Source organism: Thermobia domestica, chromosome 2 (genome assembly GCF_964235325.1).
Source record: "Thermobia domestica chromosome 2, izTheDome1.hap1.1, whole genome shotgun sequence".
Lineage (NCBI taxonomy): Eukaryota > Metazoa > Arthropoda > Insecta > Zygentoma > Lepismatidae > Thermobia > Thermobia domestica.
The window spans coordinates 117,405,329-117,423,462 of record NC_137455.1 but is presented as its reverse complement, the minus strand read 5'-3'; the positions used below and the strand labels follow the sequence as shown (position 1 = coordinate 117,423,462).

Genomic DNA, 18,134 nt, shown 5'->3' with positions numbered 1-18,134 from the left:
ATTTCAAGACGAAGAATTGACAGCATTGCTCGAGCAGGATTCGTGTCAAACGCAGGAACAACTTGCATCAGCATTAGGCGTTGATCAAACAACAGTCTCCAAACGCTTGAAAGCCATGGGAATGATTCAAAAGATGTCACATTGGGTTCCACATGAATTGAAAGACAGAGACGTTGAAAGACGAAAAACCATTTGCGAATTGCTGCTTCAACGACAGAGCAGAAAGGGGTTTCTGCATCGAATTATTACGGGTGATGAGAAGTGGATCCATTACGAGAACCCTAAACGAAAAAAGGCCTGGGTGAAACCAGGTGAACCAGGTCCATCACAACCAAAACGAGATATTCACTGTGCAAAGGTTATGCTGTGCATATGGTGGGATATGAAAGGTGTGGTGTACTATGAGCTGCTGCAACCGGGTGAAACTATGAATGGAGAACGTTATCGACGACAATTAATGCGTTTGAAGCAAGCTCTGGCCAGAACACGACCAGAATGGGAGAACAGACATGATAAACTTATTGTTCAACATGATAACGCTCGCCCACATGTCGCAAAACCGGTCAAAACCTATTTAGAAACTGTCGGATGGGAAGTTTTACCCCACCCGCCGTATTCACCAGACGTTGCTCCTTCGGACTACTACTTGTTCGATTGCATGAACAACGATTTGATTGGACAGCGGTTTACTTCTTCAGAAGATATCGAAACATGGGTCTCTGACTGGATCGCTTCCAAGGATGAGGACTTCTTTCGCCACGGAATCCGTACATTGCCTGACAGATGGGCGAAAGTGGTGGCTAGCGATGGACAATATTTTCCTTAAGGTATTTATGTATTTTGTGTTTGTACTACAGCTTCAATGTGTGCGTACCAACCGCACGAATTAATTCCTAGACCAAATATCAGAGTACAAACAAGTGAGAATCACAAAAGACAAACTACGTGTTTATTTTACGAGAAAATACAGAAGATACTATTGAGCCCGAACAGTGTTTTGTTACTTATTTTTGCATAAAATTACGTATGGGAACACGAATAAACGTTAAATTTTATTTGAAATATTCAAGACATAGCATATCAATTAAGAAATACCACACCGGGAATCAAACAAATGAATGTTCGAGCTCAAGCAGTGAGCATCACTAATCAAATATCAAATTATATAATTCTGCATACTGTTTTCACTTGTGTAACTATCTTTTTGTCCTTCTGAAATGACTTAATTATAACAACAAGCATGTACAGATCAGTACAACGTATTTTTATCAGGAGTCCTTCGTGAATGAGTCGGCAGAGTCATCGCATTTGTGGCCAATTAGTCCCGGTTTCGAGTCCAAATGGAGGACAGTTTCTCTTGGATGTAAGCCGAGAAGCGCTTATGTGACCCCTTCCAGCATAACCCTGTTGTCGCATAATAACACCAAGGTGAAGCAAACTTAACAGAAGCATATTACATTTCTGTCCATATTTAATATAAACACATAGAGCAAATTATTTAAACCAAAAGTTTTTTTTTTTTAAATAAAAACCATGGTTTTTGCCAACCCTGATAAGTGAACGTCAATGGCATAAAATGTGACCCGCGAAACATGAAATAGGCTTCACGGATTCCCTTGTGTCACATTTTCCTTTCTTTTTTTTCTTACTTTTTTCAGTGTTTACTAGCTGAAACTGCGCTCTCTACACAGCGAATAATTTCGCATATGAGCATAAATATCCTTCTCGTTCCTCACAACATCTGTACATGTCCCTTTAAAGACACAAGTGAAATACGTCTTGATAAAAATCGGCAAGGCGAATCAAAGGGGAAATTTTATCGATTATCTTTTTTCTCAATATCTCGCATCGTTTGCAAGATTTGAGCCTACTTCTGGGTGGAGTTTCTAATTCACGAGTGATGAGTGTTTTCTTTCTTCTTACATGCAGTATGTAATAAGCAAATACATTACATACACAATTAATTATAATATCAAGTTATATATGATGTTTATTGGGCATAACACTCCAAAACTAAAGATTCATCTTAGACTGGAGAAATGATTATCCTTCCTTTTTCATTATTATTTGGCTATGAAACAAACGCCTAAGGCATATGCAACCCCTATATACAACAGTGTGGTGTTGGAATGTATAATGAGTAGGATATGATGCTTTAGTTTTTTTTTTTTTAATTTCAACGCTTCCAGCGTACCCTTAAAAATGTAATAAAGAAAAAAATCTTTTTGAGTTTTACGTCCCACGGTTATACCGGTTAGGCTAAAGGAGACGGTGATGATGAGAGATGAGTGAAATGGTGGAATGAAGAAAGTGGGAGAAAACGGGAGAACCCCGAGAAAACCCACGAGCACGGTGTTTGTCCACCACAAAGTTCACTTGGCGGGGACTGGGATCGAACTCGGGAACCCTAGCACCAGAGGTGAACGCTCTACCACTGAGCCACCGCGCCCCCTAAAATGTAATAAAGAAATAACGGCCAAGGTTTTTTTTTTTAATATTCAATTAGAACTGGGCAATCTGTGCAAAATTTGCAATCGATCAGTGAAAACGTCATCTTTCTAGAGCCTGTAGTTTCCGAGATCTCACTGTCGAAAGGACTGACCACAAACATATAAACGTCCACGACATATAGTTTTAAAATACTCGGAAGAAGGAAGCACAATTCACGTGCATTGATTTTAGAGAAGGCTTATTAAAATACAAAGGTTTTGAACAATAATTTTAAAACATAAGCTTTATGAAAAAGATCTAGTGAACTAATTTATTTAAAGAACACATACTCAAAATGTTTGTCTCTGTTAAACGTGAAATCACACACAACCTGAAATGAAAGATTTGAAAGCCAAAGTTATAGGTTGGAGCTCAGTCGCTTTTAATTGCTATTTGTAGCATTTTAATAGATAGATTAATTTTAGTTCAATGTCTCATGATCATGCACCGAGGCTAAGAGAGGCTATCATGTTGAGATGGATGACAATGGTACCATGACGAAAGTGGGAGGAAACTGTAGACCCTCGAGAAAATCCATGAACACGTGTCTGTCCACAACAAAACCCACTTGCCGGTAGCTGGAATCGAATTAGGAACCCGCTACAGCCCCGTAAGGGAATTCCGTAGCTTCATGTATACAACAGAACATGATTGTTTAAATTATATTTTGAGTAGCAATATGACTAAATATACGCAGAAAATTTAATAAAATCCAATATTGGCCAATAAAGCCCACTAGGCTTTTTTTTTAACTGGGTTTTTCACAACCCTGTGCCTAAGTGATCCGCTAACCCATTCCATTACTTCCCGACTAGAACTCTGTGCAACCAGCACGTATTAGTCCTGCAAGTAACGTATGCCATCTACTAGACGTCTCTACATGATATGACATTCCTATGATATTTGGAGGCTAACGCTCGCTGAAGACATACTTGTAACAATCTAAATTCACTCGTTTCTTTGCTTTCGCATTTATTATCAAAACTACTTCTGAATACAAACCAAACCTGTGCTTTTGATAACCATACAACGTATCGAACAGAATTCATACTTATAATTTCTTAGATATAAGTTGTGACGATGAAAGATCTTACATAAATAAAAAATAAAATATCCATTTGGCTTCCCACTAATAAAATTCATATTCCTATTAACTTCGTTCCGATTTTCTACCACCAAAACTAAGTCTAGGTAAATAAAGCATACAATTTATTCTATTGTTATTATGTCCAGTACGGACCTCTGTAGCTGAAAGTCAGTATCAGAAACTAGAGAGAACACAAAAGAAGTTTTAAAAACACATTTAAAACTCGGTACGATTTTACTGCTTATAATTACTAACAATGGACTATGTACAGTATTTAAAACCTGACCTATTAAGAAAAAAAATGTGTGTCACATGTTAGTGATGCAGAGAACTTTGAAAATAACAAGTAAGTTCGTTTCGCAGCGTGAAACTAAAATAATAGCAATTCAATACTCAAACATCAAGCAGTACAAATATAACTACAGTATGCTGCAATAGATTAATAAGATCGACGCAAATCCATATCAGAATTCCATTATTCGCTATGCCTAACTGATTTTGCTCTATCGTGAAGATTGCAACAGGAAATAGTTAATGTGAAGCACTTTCGGTTCGAGTAATGGCGATAAACGTTAAAAACCTCACATGGCTTATTTGAACCACTTCCGGTTTGAATAGATTACTGAAGAAGATGGAACATATTCTTGGGACGTTGAATCGATTTCAGAAAACCGCATCTCGATATCTTTTACCGTTTTTGCTATGAGGAAATCAGTACTAAACCGGAAATAAGATTAAATTGGAACACCACTTCCGGTCTTGGTAGTGTGGTCAGAGTAGTTATGGTACATCGCCTTTGGACGCTGAATAGTTTGAAAAAAAAACTCTTATCGTTTTCGTTTCACCGCGATACACGTTGAAACTGGAGAGGACTAATTTCAACCACTTCTGGTTCGAACAGAAGATTATTGGAAAAGATTAAACATCCCAGGAACGCTGAATCGACTGAAAAAAAAAGGCATCTGATTTCTCTAACCGTTTTTGCTCTAACATCTGTCGGCAGACGGACGAACGGATCAAGGCTGCGTTCTGTAATACTTCCGACATTTATGCATAGCATAATTTGGAAGTAAAAAATAAAAATGCCCAGCTCTTACATTTAAAAAAAAATGGAAGTTCTAATGCAAAATGAAGACCATTAATAGACATAGTACGTTTATTTTAAGTAGGAAGCCAAGAAACTGCAATTAAAAGATCTCAAAAGAAAAAAAGATAACTACTCAAGAAAAAAAGATAACTACTATCACGAGTTTACATAAACCAACATTTAAGTGATAAGAAGTCACGATGTAATAAGTATGCGAATATTTTGGTGTCCTATCTCTTTCTTTGATGCTTGCATTTCTGACTGTTCAAATGTAAGACTTTTACGGTACAATCCTGTAGGTTGAATGTAAAATAAAACTTATTATTAGATCTCGGATTACAGGGGTGTAGCCAAGGGGGGGCCATCGGGGCCAGGCCCCCCAAATGGTTTCCTGCCCCCCTCAAATGACCAGCTTTTAAAACATCATAGTAAAATTATCTCGCTTCATTCATTTAAAAGTAACGAAGTTTATTGACAATTAATAATTTATGGTAAAATAGTATAGAGAAATGTTTTTCCATACCGATCGAAAAATAGTATAGTATCTCTTCCTTATACCGATCGAAAAATAGGATACTTTTTTGTGACGGCAGATTACAAAATTTACTGCGATTTATATTTGACAGTTTGAAGACAAACGTTTTAACAAGGTACTACAAATTCAGCCATAAAACAAAGGTACTAAACTGATTTGTAAGTATAGTATATTTTTATATGTTTTAACAAGTGTTTTAAAAGACATAGAGGACGGAAAATTTGGTAAGAAACAATTATTTTGTTCTATTTGGATTTCATTCGGTCTCTGTTTTATTTCTCCTCGGTGTAATAAAGAATTATGTTTTTTAAGTTACGAATAATAAATAAATATTTTTGTCAGGAAACCATAAAGAAAATTAAGTGAAATTTCAAAGCAAATCAATCTTGTGTAGATAGGTTCTGTATACAAGGTCTTAAATTTAAATATAAAGGTAACCAAGAAAAGTGTTGTTGCTTTTTCACCCACCACCTTCCAACATCGATATGTCACCTAACCTGGAAGATCAAAAATAGTCCCCATCAGCATCGATGACCTGAAAACGTTCTGGAAGGCCATGGAATCCATCGCGGTAGAACTTGGTGGGCCGTGAAACGAAGAAGGTATCAGGTGCATTTTGGACTTTTACTAGGGATTTGAACTGGCGTCCTCTAAGGTGATTGTCCAAAGAATGGAACAGGTGATAATCGGACGGTGCAATACCCGGGGCATATAGTGGTTGCAATATTGTTTCCCATCCAAGCCGGAAAATTGTGTCCTGAGTCATCCTAGCCACGAGAGACTTAGCGTTGTCGCGTAAACGAGGACCCATTTGCAATTCAGAAGTGAGTTTTTGTTGAGCACAGCTCAACTGCTGACACTACACAGTTGCATTGATACTCTGACCAGCTGGTAGTGGTTCCCGATGCACGATGCACCAAACACACAGAAGGACCTTCTTCTGGAACAGTGCTGGTTTCGGCTGTTTGAAATCGGTTCATTGGATGCTAACCAATGATGACGACCCCGTGGAGCTTCGTATAGGACACACTTTTTAATACATGTCAACGCCCTGCCCAGAAATGGCTCCGAAACAGTAAATAAACACAGGCGACTGCCGCGTTGCCTTCTGGCCCGGAGTCAAAATATGTGAGATCCATCGACCCAACTTGTAGTGTTTCACAAGTTGATGGATGTGCAGCCGAATGGTTTCTCCACACACTGAATTGTAGTCCCAGTTCCTCTTTGTACATGTGTTAGTCTTCTGGCACGTGGTGTTTTCGGGTGTTTCGTCATCGTCCTTAAACTTGTTAAACCATCGCTGCAATGTCCGCGTCGTCACGACACCCTCACCAAACGCCTGGCATATCTTCTGTCCCGCTACAGCGGCGTTTGACCTCCATTTGAACTCGTTCAGCATACATGCTCTTATGACGCTCTGTGGATGTCCCATGTTCCCTCTGTTTTTACGCAAGTTCACGGTGTCTGAATTGCCACAACCAGGTAGTATGTTGTATATACCCACACCAACAACTGACGTTCGCCTTATCTCCACTCGCATTCAACTCACGGTGTGAGGTCCAATTGAACACAGACCTCCACGAAAAGGGACAGAACTTTCTTGGTTACCTTTATAGTTATGCACAAAAGTATAGCGTTTGGTCCCGGGCAGTAGTTCTTGATTAAGCATAATAAAAACTATCTTGAATATAATTTATGGATAATAATAATAAGCTAAAATAGTGTTTGAACATTAAAGCTGCCCCCCCGCAAAAACAACGCCCCCCCCCTACACAAACTTGCTGGCTACACCCCTGTCGGATTATAAGTACGATCAATTTGAAGAAAAAGCATGCAAATATGCGTTATAAATTAAAAAAATAAGCACCAAATTAAGCCCAAACAGATACACAAGAATTAAATTGAATATTTGTCTCGATGAAGTTCTTTTTTATTCGAGGGTGTTACAGTAGGCCTATGTAAGAAAGGTCACCATCAGTTGTCCTTCTATGAAGCTCCTGTCAGTGAAAAACTGTTTATATAGTGAAAATGTACTTTTCACGTTGCATGACGCTACAGGGACATATGAAAAGCAACCAAATTATTCGGTGAATTCCCTTTTTACATAATGTTTCGCAATAAAGATAATACCTGACTGAAATTGTCGAATGTAATTTTAGCATCATGGGCCTCTGAAGACAATATCACTGATAGAATGTTTTAGTAATTTCTTCCTGAAATTACACTGCTTCCTTTCTATTCGCACTTTACACTTAGTTCCTAAAGACTGATCACCAATATTAGAATTTTCTTGAGAATACTGAATTCTTCCAAGACAATGTAATATTGCCTCCTGGCAGAACCGCAGGCTTTCTCAAATTATCAATCAGCGCAATTATCTCAATTATCATCATAAATGAACTTTTTAGTAGAGCTTCAAAACTACCAAGATACAAGGCTACAAAAGAGGATACTCCTCAAAGTAATGTGTGTCTTATTTATGATATGTTGTCAGAAAGTAACGTAGGCTTCGCGGACGTCTACAGGACTTCTCACAAAAAGAGGCAATATCTGTAATGCTTTCTTTCTTTATTTTATGCATAAAAAATATATATATAACGCATACAAGACTAAGTTCCGGATAGCGGACGGGCAAGGATGTTTAAAGGAGTAATCCAAAGGCTGAATCGTATGATACCAATCTTGATTATCATTGCATAGTTTTCAACAAAAAGGCAAAGGCTTTAATAATCTACTGACCAACTAGTATACATATAAATGAAAGCGACTATGTCTGGGACTTAACTCTTGAACAACTCGACTGATCTCAAATTTTCAACATAGATGAGATTTGAGCCTGGGATGGTTCACTTCGACGGTGTAACTTAGGGGAAAGGTGATATATATATATATATATATATACATATATATAATCGAAAATGACCGATAGTGTCGAATAAATAGTATTCGGGATCGCTGAGATGAACAGTGACACTTCTCATGCCTTTTAAATCCAAATTTAGCCCCACAACTTTGGGGGAAGTACATAAATCTGATCGAAAAATGACTGATATGAGTGCTGAATCCATAGTTTTCGGGGTCGTTGAAGTGAACAGCGACACTTTTGATGTCGTTTAAATTCAAAGTGGCAACTGTCACGAAACAAAATACAGCTAATCAGAAGTAATAATAGTATGAACACAGCATAAAAAGTACTCTAAGCGTTTTACCACTGAGTAAAATAAATTTAAAAAAGAAAAGCACAATGAAAAAGATATTTGTGTACGTAATCTCTATTCATCAAATTTGATTACTTCACTTCTCTAGCATAATAGAAATATGCAAGTCCCTCCCTCCCTCTATTATATATAAACTACTTGATGGACGGATTCGGATGTTATCTATTCTAATGAAAAAATCGAATAAAGATAGTAACCAGTAAATAACTAAAATCATTTCTTAAATATCCGATCGTGTATAAGACGCATAGATGTTTCATCCAATTTGTCACTTCAAACTTTCATACAACAAAAATCAGAGTCAATAAATAAATGATTTATAAAATTATCATCTTATGTCTAACAAGCCTATAAGATCATTCACATACGCATATTTAAAACAAATTACTAAAAATATGTGAGAACTTAAATCACATAACATATGATATATATTTATACATTTACGGCTTATTACTATTCATGAGCAATACATGACGGGAAAAAAGGAAAACTTATTTCGTTGTGCCTACACTTCCTATTCCCAAGCACTTTCTTCCTACACATAAAAGAAAGAAACTCAAATAACTGAAAATAACAAGCGCCTCTAATCTTCGTCGTTTAGCTTTCCGCTAACCCCAACTCCCCTTATTTTGGGAATTTTAATGAATAACTTAAAGACAATGAAGAACATAAAAAATACAGAAAATAAACAAATAGTATCTGCAAAATGTTACTACATAACTAATAACACTAATCAACAATCACTTTTTGACACATGACTGAAAAGAGGCACAATTAAATCAACATTATGCGCTATTAATGAATATGGACAGGGAAATGTTCCATTATCCTCCATTCTGATGTATTCCTCTATAGTTACCTGCATCTACTACCAGGATTATTGTATTGTAACGAACATTATCTTGTTCTACTTGTTACAACTGACTCAAAAATACCTTCAACCATCTTCTAAGCTTGCTAATTTGGCAGAGACTGAAGGAAATTTGTGAAATTCCACAGGAAAGACTCCCTTTTCAGGGCTTCAATCCCTTTCATGTCAAAAGTGCAGCCCCCATGGATTTTGCATTACCTCGTAAAAATACTATATTCTATCACCAACACGTGTGAAAAATTTCGTAAACCGAACGAATTAGAAAAAAAAAAGTATACTTTAGGGAAATTCTTTATCGCAAAGTATTTAAGTTAAAAATTATTTTTACGAAAATGGCATTAGTTTATTGTATGCACCCTGTGTTATCTTAGCTGTAAAATTAGTTTAATCTGTTGTAATCAGATTTCATAGTTAAATAAACATTACAGTGACATAATTAAGTCAACAAAATAGACTAGTTTGTTGTTTTTGCCAGAATTAAAGTTGCTTTTGTCACACAAAAATCTTACGTTTAAGAACTTTTATTGTCATTTCCATGTTCAGAAGTGTAAATTTAGTTAAAAGGACTTGTTTTTGTCCATGTGGCAGATAAAAAGTCTAAAATTGTCCAGTAAAATATTTTCTAAATCTTTAATGTAGTGTATAAATTTGGACGTCAAACTGCTCACTCAGGAACTTCAACTTTACAAGGAAGAGTCTGCAAACAGTTTCATTAATAGCATTTTGTATGCATTATCTCGCTCACTTTCTACAATTTTGATATTCTTGAAGCTATTCACTAAAATTATAAAAAGTGGCAAAGCACTGTATATAATTGTTACAAACAAATAACTTTAATCTCTTTATATAAAATTAGTCATTAACAGGGCCCGGATCTTGTTGACAAGTCAACTTTTTTCTGTTACGCATAGGACAAGGCAAGTTCAAATAGAAATATTATCCATCAACTCTTGGTTCTAAAAATATATATATTTAGGGTCAACTTTTGGCCACTTTTTGCCATTTTGAAGTTTCAAGTCAATTTTTAATATTTTAAGGTAACTTTTAGGCCACTTATGGTCTTTTTATTTTTTTCTTCTACATAAGGAAACCTTAAAATGAAAACTGTTTACGGATTTAAAAACACGAAGTTAAATTAACTTTTTCCCTGCTTCCTGATTGTTGGGGTGGAAAAACTGCATTCCTAATAAGTTAATGAACACTTAGCAGTAGCTGATTGACGATGGCTGGGGTTCGTAAGTGGCCAAAGCAGATGGTTGTAGGTTGTTTACCACAAAAGATATGACTACGTGAATAACTAAAAATAGATTAGAAGACGTACAAAGATTTTAAACAGGGCATACACAATCTACACTTGCGAACTTTTACTCTTTAAGTATGCTTCCTAGTTTCAACTTGAGAGTGAATTGATGCTTTCAGTATGTAGAGTACCGAGGCCTTAACCATCAACAAATTCTCATTTAAGACAGATTGTTTCTGAATTTGGTGTGGATGTTTTTAGTACTGACGGTACAATATTGCTTTGCAAAGTATGTGAAGTAAAAGTGGCAGCAGAGAAAAGATACACCGTGCAGAAGCATATCAGAAGCGAAAAACATTCACGCGCAGTTGAAAACAAACATGAAAGCAAGTGTTCGCAGTTGTTACTTGTGAAGAGTACTTCGAATAGTAAAGGCAAATCCTCAGTTTTCAAAAGAGTTGTGTGAAGTTTTAGTATCTTCCAATTTTCCTCTTTGGAAACTCAATAATGTAAAATTGCGGGATTTCCTGGAGCGTCATACAGGTCGTTCCATTCCAGACGAAACGAATCTTAGGAAAAATTACATGCCAAAGTGTAACGAGGACACAATAAGAAAAATAAGAGAGGAACTTTGGACTCAGAAAATTTTTGTTTCTATAGACAGACTAGTGATGTGAAGGAACGCTATATAGTCAATATTATTGTTGGGGCCATGAAAGCCGACGAACCTACTAAATATTTTTGCTAACTGGTGAAGTGTTGGAATCTATAAACCATTTTACAATATGTATTCTTTTCGATAAATCGCTATCCCTACTTTGGCCTGAAGGTGTCCAGCATGACCATGTTGTTTTTGTATCAGATGCTGTTCCGTATATAATTAAGGCTGCTAATTCAATAAAATCGTAACAATGTTTACAGTTATTTACTACAATGCTGAATAAAATATTAGCTAAATTTTGTGACGATTACAAAGTTCCTGAGTTAGTTTGTTGTATCACAGCTTATAAAATGTTTATATGTTGCTTAACTGGATATAGGCCTATATATCTGTAATTCAAATATGAAATACTTCGCTATTTACTAAATTGGTCAAAGTTTAGTTTCAATATTATTGCTTCTTTTTAAACCACAGATACAAATGATCAATTGACTGCAACTAACTGAAACAAAACTTTTGAAAATGAGTGCAAATGGTAATTAAAATCCAATAGATATTTTTAAAATGTCAATGTTTTAATGAAATAAACGTTTAAAATACTACAAGTTTTAAGGTCAACTTTTGTGGATTTTAGGGTCATTTTACAGGAATTTTAGAGTCATTTTATAGGTTACTTTTTAGAAAATTTTAGGTCGACAAAATCCGGGCCCTGGTCATTAAATACAAAGCAGATTATGTAGGAATGTTAGGAAATCTCTATTAAACTACCAGTAACATAAGAAAACATTTACTGAAACTAGCAACGACGGATACAATGAACTCGAAACAAAACAGAAAATGAGATTTCACAATGAACATAGCTAGATGCCCTATGATCTTTGACCTGAGTCCATAGTTGAAATTAATCGGGACGAACGTTTCTGAGGCATAATGATAACGATGAGAGAAAATAAATAACAGGTAATATTTATCAAATTTAGGCCTTTAATATAGGAGAAATACACTTAAATACCGGGTTATATACCCAAAACATTCCAGACAGTAGACCAGGCAGCCGGAACAGCAATATAACCGAAGTTCACATTACAGACCAAAATAATAAAAATAAAGCGGCTGTTCTCCACAAGAAACCAGCGAACGAGATGAAGGTTCTCGAAGGAGACATGTCTATAAGAAAAGGAGGTATGGGTATTAATGCTGTTAAGATTATTCGAAAATTCGAATATTTATTTTCAAAATTCGAACAATTACTTTTATCCAAATAATAGTTCGAATATTCGATGAATCCATTATCAGAACATTTAGAATAATGAATTAGTCGAGAGCTTCTTCGTGGCTAAGCGATTAGCGTATGCGCCTTTGGCGTGGGAGAGACAGATTCAATCCTCTGCAGAAGCTCATATGATTCGGATTCCACGTTAATCAACAGGTCCACGTCTCATAGCCTCGCTGCTGAAAGAGACGCTACACTCAATACCTACTCAATGAATTACTTGAATTTTATTTAACAGCACTAGTAGGTATGATCCATTCATAACCAGATGATACCGAGCAAACCAGACTATTCTCGCAGGAATCGCAAGCATTCCTTGGTCTTGCCTCAGTGACCGTTCTGCTAGCAAGTGCCTGAAGGTAGACTAGTTGACAAGGCAGATCTAGGACGCATTTGTTTGGGAGGGGGATTTTTCATTGCACATTAAACTTCAAGTATACCGTAATGATGTTTTCAAGAACAGCTGAGAGTTCAGAAGCTGAATAAAATTTATCTTCAAATTAAATCAAAGCATATTAGTTTCGTCACAACCAACTTCAATCTTCTTCACTACCACTTCTTTTTTTAGACGGTGCAGTATATTCGAGGGGAATGTGCCCAAGTACTTGGGAAGAAAGGCACCACTGCTAGCCTACTTAGATAACGTGTAATTACGACGCCAGAAGAACTGGACAGGGTAAGCAGTTTCTATTTATTATTTCGAAAAAGGTACACTCATGTCCAAAATGATTGTCGCATATCTATAACTGTCTTCTTGGAAGAATATAATTTGATAATAATTTTGCAGGGTACTTTTAAAGCTAACACTACGTGTATAATCGGGAAATGTAACTTATATTTAAGGTAAATTTCATGGGAAAAGAGTTATAAATACGAAAATTAGAATGAGTAAAACAAAATGTTGCTAAATGGACAAGAAAGTTTTGTTTTCGTTTTACTGTTCTTATTTATTGCTCTTTTGACATGAATTTTGATATATATGTGCCTTTGCTGATTATACACATACCAATATTATAAGAAATAAGGGGCGAATTCATTATCAAATTATATTCCTACAACTCATACTTATAGACATGCGACAATAATTTTGGATATGAGTGTACATAGTAAAATGGAGAGCAATTAAGGGATAAATTGTAAACTAGGATGTTATGAATCATAGAATCCACCCAGCTAGATTTTGCGAGACTCGTTCCTCGATTTAATACACAGGATGGACAATTTATCTTGATACGCCCATGTAACTTTAAAACTAAATGACAAAGAACGCAGAAATTTCGTCCTACACAATTCTTCGGCATACTCCATGATACCACAAGGTTAACAGTATTGCCAACCAAACAAAGTTGATTTTTAACAAATGGCGCTTTAGTGAGGTTATTTATTACACATTTTAAATCTGTATGTAAAACGAAAACATACAATATCATACTTGCCATTGACTACGGACGCTACAGTTATCACAAACATCCAACTTTCGCTGGCCTCTACTGCAATAATTAAACAAATGAGACAGAAAAAGGAATAAAAATTTAAAGTGTTTTAGTGTTTAATAATATGATAATGATATGACGGATCTCGAACACAAAATTACAAGGGATTAAAAGTGTGGCTTTCTTCAAAGATCTTCATTTTGAACAACTGCTTAGGAAGGAACAATCTAATAACGCATATAGTTTTCAATTGAAGTGAAGATCACAATGCCGTTTACAGCAATTTGATATTTCAAACCGTTTTGGAAATATGCTTCTTAAAAAACTAAAAAGTTTGCAACACTGCTTACCTTATGAAATTCTAAGGACTTATTGTAATTACATCTACCTCAAAAGTAATGTAATGTTACAGAAGCAAAACAAATCAAATTGTTTTCACATTTCTCACAAATAGGCCTATGTAATTTTGAACACTATATCAAATTTTTCCCTTTTTTCCCCATATTTCCGGAATGGTTTGAGATAAATTGCTGAACCGCATTATGACTTTTATGTATATTTTGAACTATCTACTTAACTCGATATGATGTTTATCTAAATATTTTTTCAAAAGAAAGTTAAATTTTTAAACCCCTGTAAATTTGATTTTACCGTTCGAAATATGAAGGCAGTAACTTCAGTATTCGACATTAACGTTCATTGGATGACTGTTTTCCCGCCCGTCCCAATTGTGTTACTGATTAATACCCCCACCCCTCAAAAAAATTGGTGCTTTTCGATGTTTGTGATACTGTAGTGCCCTTAGCTAGCAGCACTGCATGCCGAGTGTGCATGCTTTCGGTTTACACGTAGATTTAATAAATTTAGTAACATGATGCGATGCCATTGATTATTATTATTTTTTCGTACCGCACAATATCCTCCTGTTGACATTTAGCAGCTGCATCACACAAGATTTCAGCTGTTTGTCTATTAGTTCAAAAATTACAAGGCCATCTTAAGATAAATAGTCCACTCTGTATGTTGTAGGTTTGCTTTTTTAGTGTTGGGGATCCCGGGTTCGGTCCATCTTAAATTGTAGATTCGCGTTTCGCCCACAAAATTATGCTAAAATTCAATAAAGAAACAGCAAATCGAATGGATGATATGAAGAAAATGGAAAAACCTCGAGAAAACCCACGCACCCAGTGTTTGGCTCCCACAAAATTCACTTGGCGCAAGCTTGGATCAAGTTAGGAACCAAATCACAAAAAAGTAGGCATTCCACCTCTCAGCTACCGTGGCCCTACACTCGAATCATGATACGAACAGTGGCGTATTTACGATTTTGTTTCGGGAGAAGGGGCTTTGCTAACTTTATTTCTGGAAATGTGAAAATTCTGCAAGATAATTCATTTACTTTAAAATAGTAAATAAAATTAAAGGGAGGGCTTAAGCCCGGAAGCCCCCCTTAAATACGTCACTGGATAAGATTAGTTAATCATATAATTATAATCAGGTCCGATCACAGACCTAGAGACGATAAGCAGGACCAAAAAAAAAAAAAAAACAGACAAACGGTCTTGGAAACGAAATAAACGAATACCAGTTAGACACTTTTCTTTTCTTTTACATATTAGATTCTGACATAATTACAAGATATTACACTGCTACGCGACGAACTTTATAAGGAACAAAATTTTCCATCTTCTTTATCATCAATGTTTATTTATCATTTCGTTCCCTAATTGGGGCTCCCTCCGAGGTTGCGGCCCTACCTCGTCACATGGCTTTTGCTTAGGCAGAAGTTTTACGCCAATGATTTCGCGCAACTATTCGAATTTCAAATGCAATAACAAAGACAAAATCTAAAATGTAGGATTGAGTACTATGCTGGTACTCACCCAAAATGCAAGAGGACGGCCTCGGCTCCAAGGCTAAAAGGCTAAAACTCCCGTTACCAAACGGCAATCTTATCCAAAGAATTCACTTTCGAATAATCAGAAACCAATTACTTTTAATCATAAAATACACAGACGTTCGCAGGAATTTATTTCGGGGAGTCCAGGTTCAAAATGTCAAATCTTACTAAAATTCATAAAATAAATAAATAAATAAATAAAATAAGTTATATTCAATTTCCGGGAGGTCCGGACCCGTACATCCCTGATTAAATATATATATTAAGTAAACATCAGAAATAGTCTATATAAATAGTGGAGAAAGTTATTCATCACAGCCAGGTTAGAAGGATAATATTTAAAAAAATAAAATAAAATAAAAAAGACCCTTCAATGCAGTTAAACGATAACTAAAGTTATAAAATATATAAATAAAGTAGACGTTTTATCAAAAGGTTCTTTCAACAGAGCTACCAAGGTAAGAACACCCTAATCATTCAAGTCCGTAATAAAATGAGATGCACATCCCTGATGCGGAAAATCAGGCATAAAGTTCCATTGGACAGGGGTACCTACAGGTGGGTTTTAGGGCGGAGGTTGCGCCCATTACTTTTTTTTTTTTAATGGGGAAGTTGTCCATTAATTATACCATAATTAAGCCTTTAAAGACTCTCAATTGATTGAACGGAATCTAGTACACAAAGCAAGTTATCGTAGTTTTTCGCTCAACCACCTTCCGTCTCCCGTACTACTTTTTTTTTGGGGGGGGTTGGGGAAATAATAGATTCTTGGGACGGGAAATACTAAAACTGGGAGTACCTTGTTTTAGTCTCAGATCAAAGACTGAACATATAAACCAGAACCTGTAATACAGTATTCGAAAATATAAGATTAATGTTTGATGCTGTAAAGAAAATCTCCAACTATATCACATGATTATATCTTGTTAGCGGCATCAACACAACACTAAGCTTCGCTACCTGCGCGCAACACAAATAATCACTTGGCTAATATCATAAATAAGAATGAAATGACGTACTGATATACGATAAAATGTTTACGCCGTTTCGGGATTTTACATCTAAATTTTATTTTCAATCTTGTTTACATATCCCATAAATAAAGCATCAAAAGAAAAACAAAATAAAATAATTAACCAAAAGAAAGAAAAAAATAATTGAGCGATCCCCCACCTGTTTATACACCTTACGTTTCACGTTTTGATATTTAAAAAAAAAAATCATTCCAAATAATTCCAAAATTATAATTACCGTAAAATGTACAGTGAATATTTTATCTCGTATAGTGTACACTTCCAACAGCATGGAAATCATTCTGTCTCAAATCTCTGATATGAAAGATTATTATGTTCCAGTAATGTGAATAAAGTGTAGTAAATTATTGGAACTGGGTCTAATGCCAGTTCAATTTCTAACAATCTAGATATTCTTTCTAAACTTATAATAAAATTTCTTAAATAATAAAAAAATATATATATTTGTCTTCAATCATTAACGTGGTGTACGAAGAAATTTGTTTCTACGAAGAATAAAATTTAATTGTATTTTGAAAATCAACTTAATTTGGGGGCGAATGAAAACTCACCAGAGGTGCGTCCTTCGTCCGATGCACACACATGCGAAATACACGCAAACAGAAGTAAAAAACATAATTTTAAAACACTATCTTGCACAACCATCATGGTTATATTATACCGGAAAAATGCGTACGGTCCACTTTTATGGAATCATTAGCACATATGCATAATTGTACACTTTCCGACTTAGTTCACTCACCGCGCGAGAACTACATAAAGCCACTATTCTCGTGTTGAACACCACTTGCGCTTACTGGAAGAAAGCGAAATCAACTCACATCCCGCAGAGCTTGTTTTGCTCAGCAACGCCGCGTAGCGGTGAATCTGTTGAAGCTTAGCTACCAAAGACCATTAAACTTTCTAGATGCTTCATATTTTGCCAAACGTCTGGAATTGAATTCTTCCTTACATATGGTAGGAATATCATTGGAATTGCATCAATAGGTTTGAAGACAGAATTCACACTCACGAAGTCACACATCATACCTTTTAAAATAAACAATTCAGTCATCTCATTAACAGGTGCATCTCATTAATCTTTCAGTCATCTCATTAATCCTTCCCAGTAGAATTGGATGTCTTCCATATGTTTTGAAATTTCCCATGTTCATTTTTTCGAAATGAAATGAAATCTTTGAGTTTTACGTCCCACGGTTATGCCGCTTAGGCTAAAGGAGACGGTGATGATGAGTGATGAATGAAATGGTGGAATGAAGAAAGTGGGAGGAAACGGGAGAATCCCGAGAAAACCCACGCACACGG

General features: G+C 35.7%; 1 protein-coding gene across 4 annotated transcripts in view; it reads right to left on the bottom strand.

Annotated features, from left to right (window-relative positions):
- LRP1 (LDL receptor protein 1) overlaps positions 1-17,654 on the bottom strand; it is a 527,843-nt gene extending 510,189 nt beyond the window's left edge. For 3 of the 4 annotated variants that reach the window (XM_081745273.1, XM_081745263.1, XM_081745282.1), the window contains exon 1: positions 17,381-17,653. In XM_081745273.1, coding sequence (XP_081601399.1) covers positions 17,381-17,477 — 97 coding nt within the window. In that variant the 5' untranslated portion in view covers positions 17,478-17,653. Of the gene's footprint in view, positions 1-17,380 lie in introns of all 4 variants that reach the window. The other variant, XM_081745289.1, reaches the window with a different exon arrangement.
- Positions 17,655-18,134: the final 480 nt, after the last annotated feature.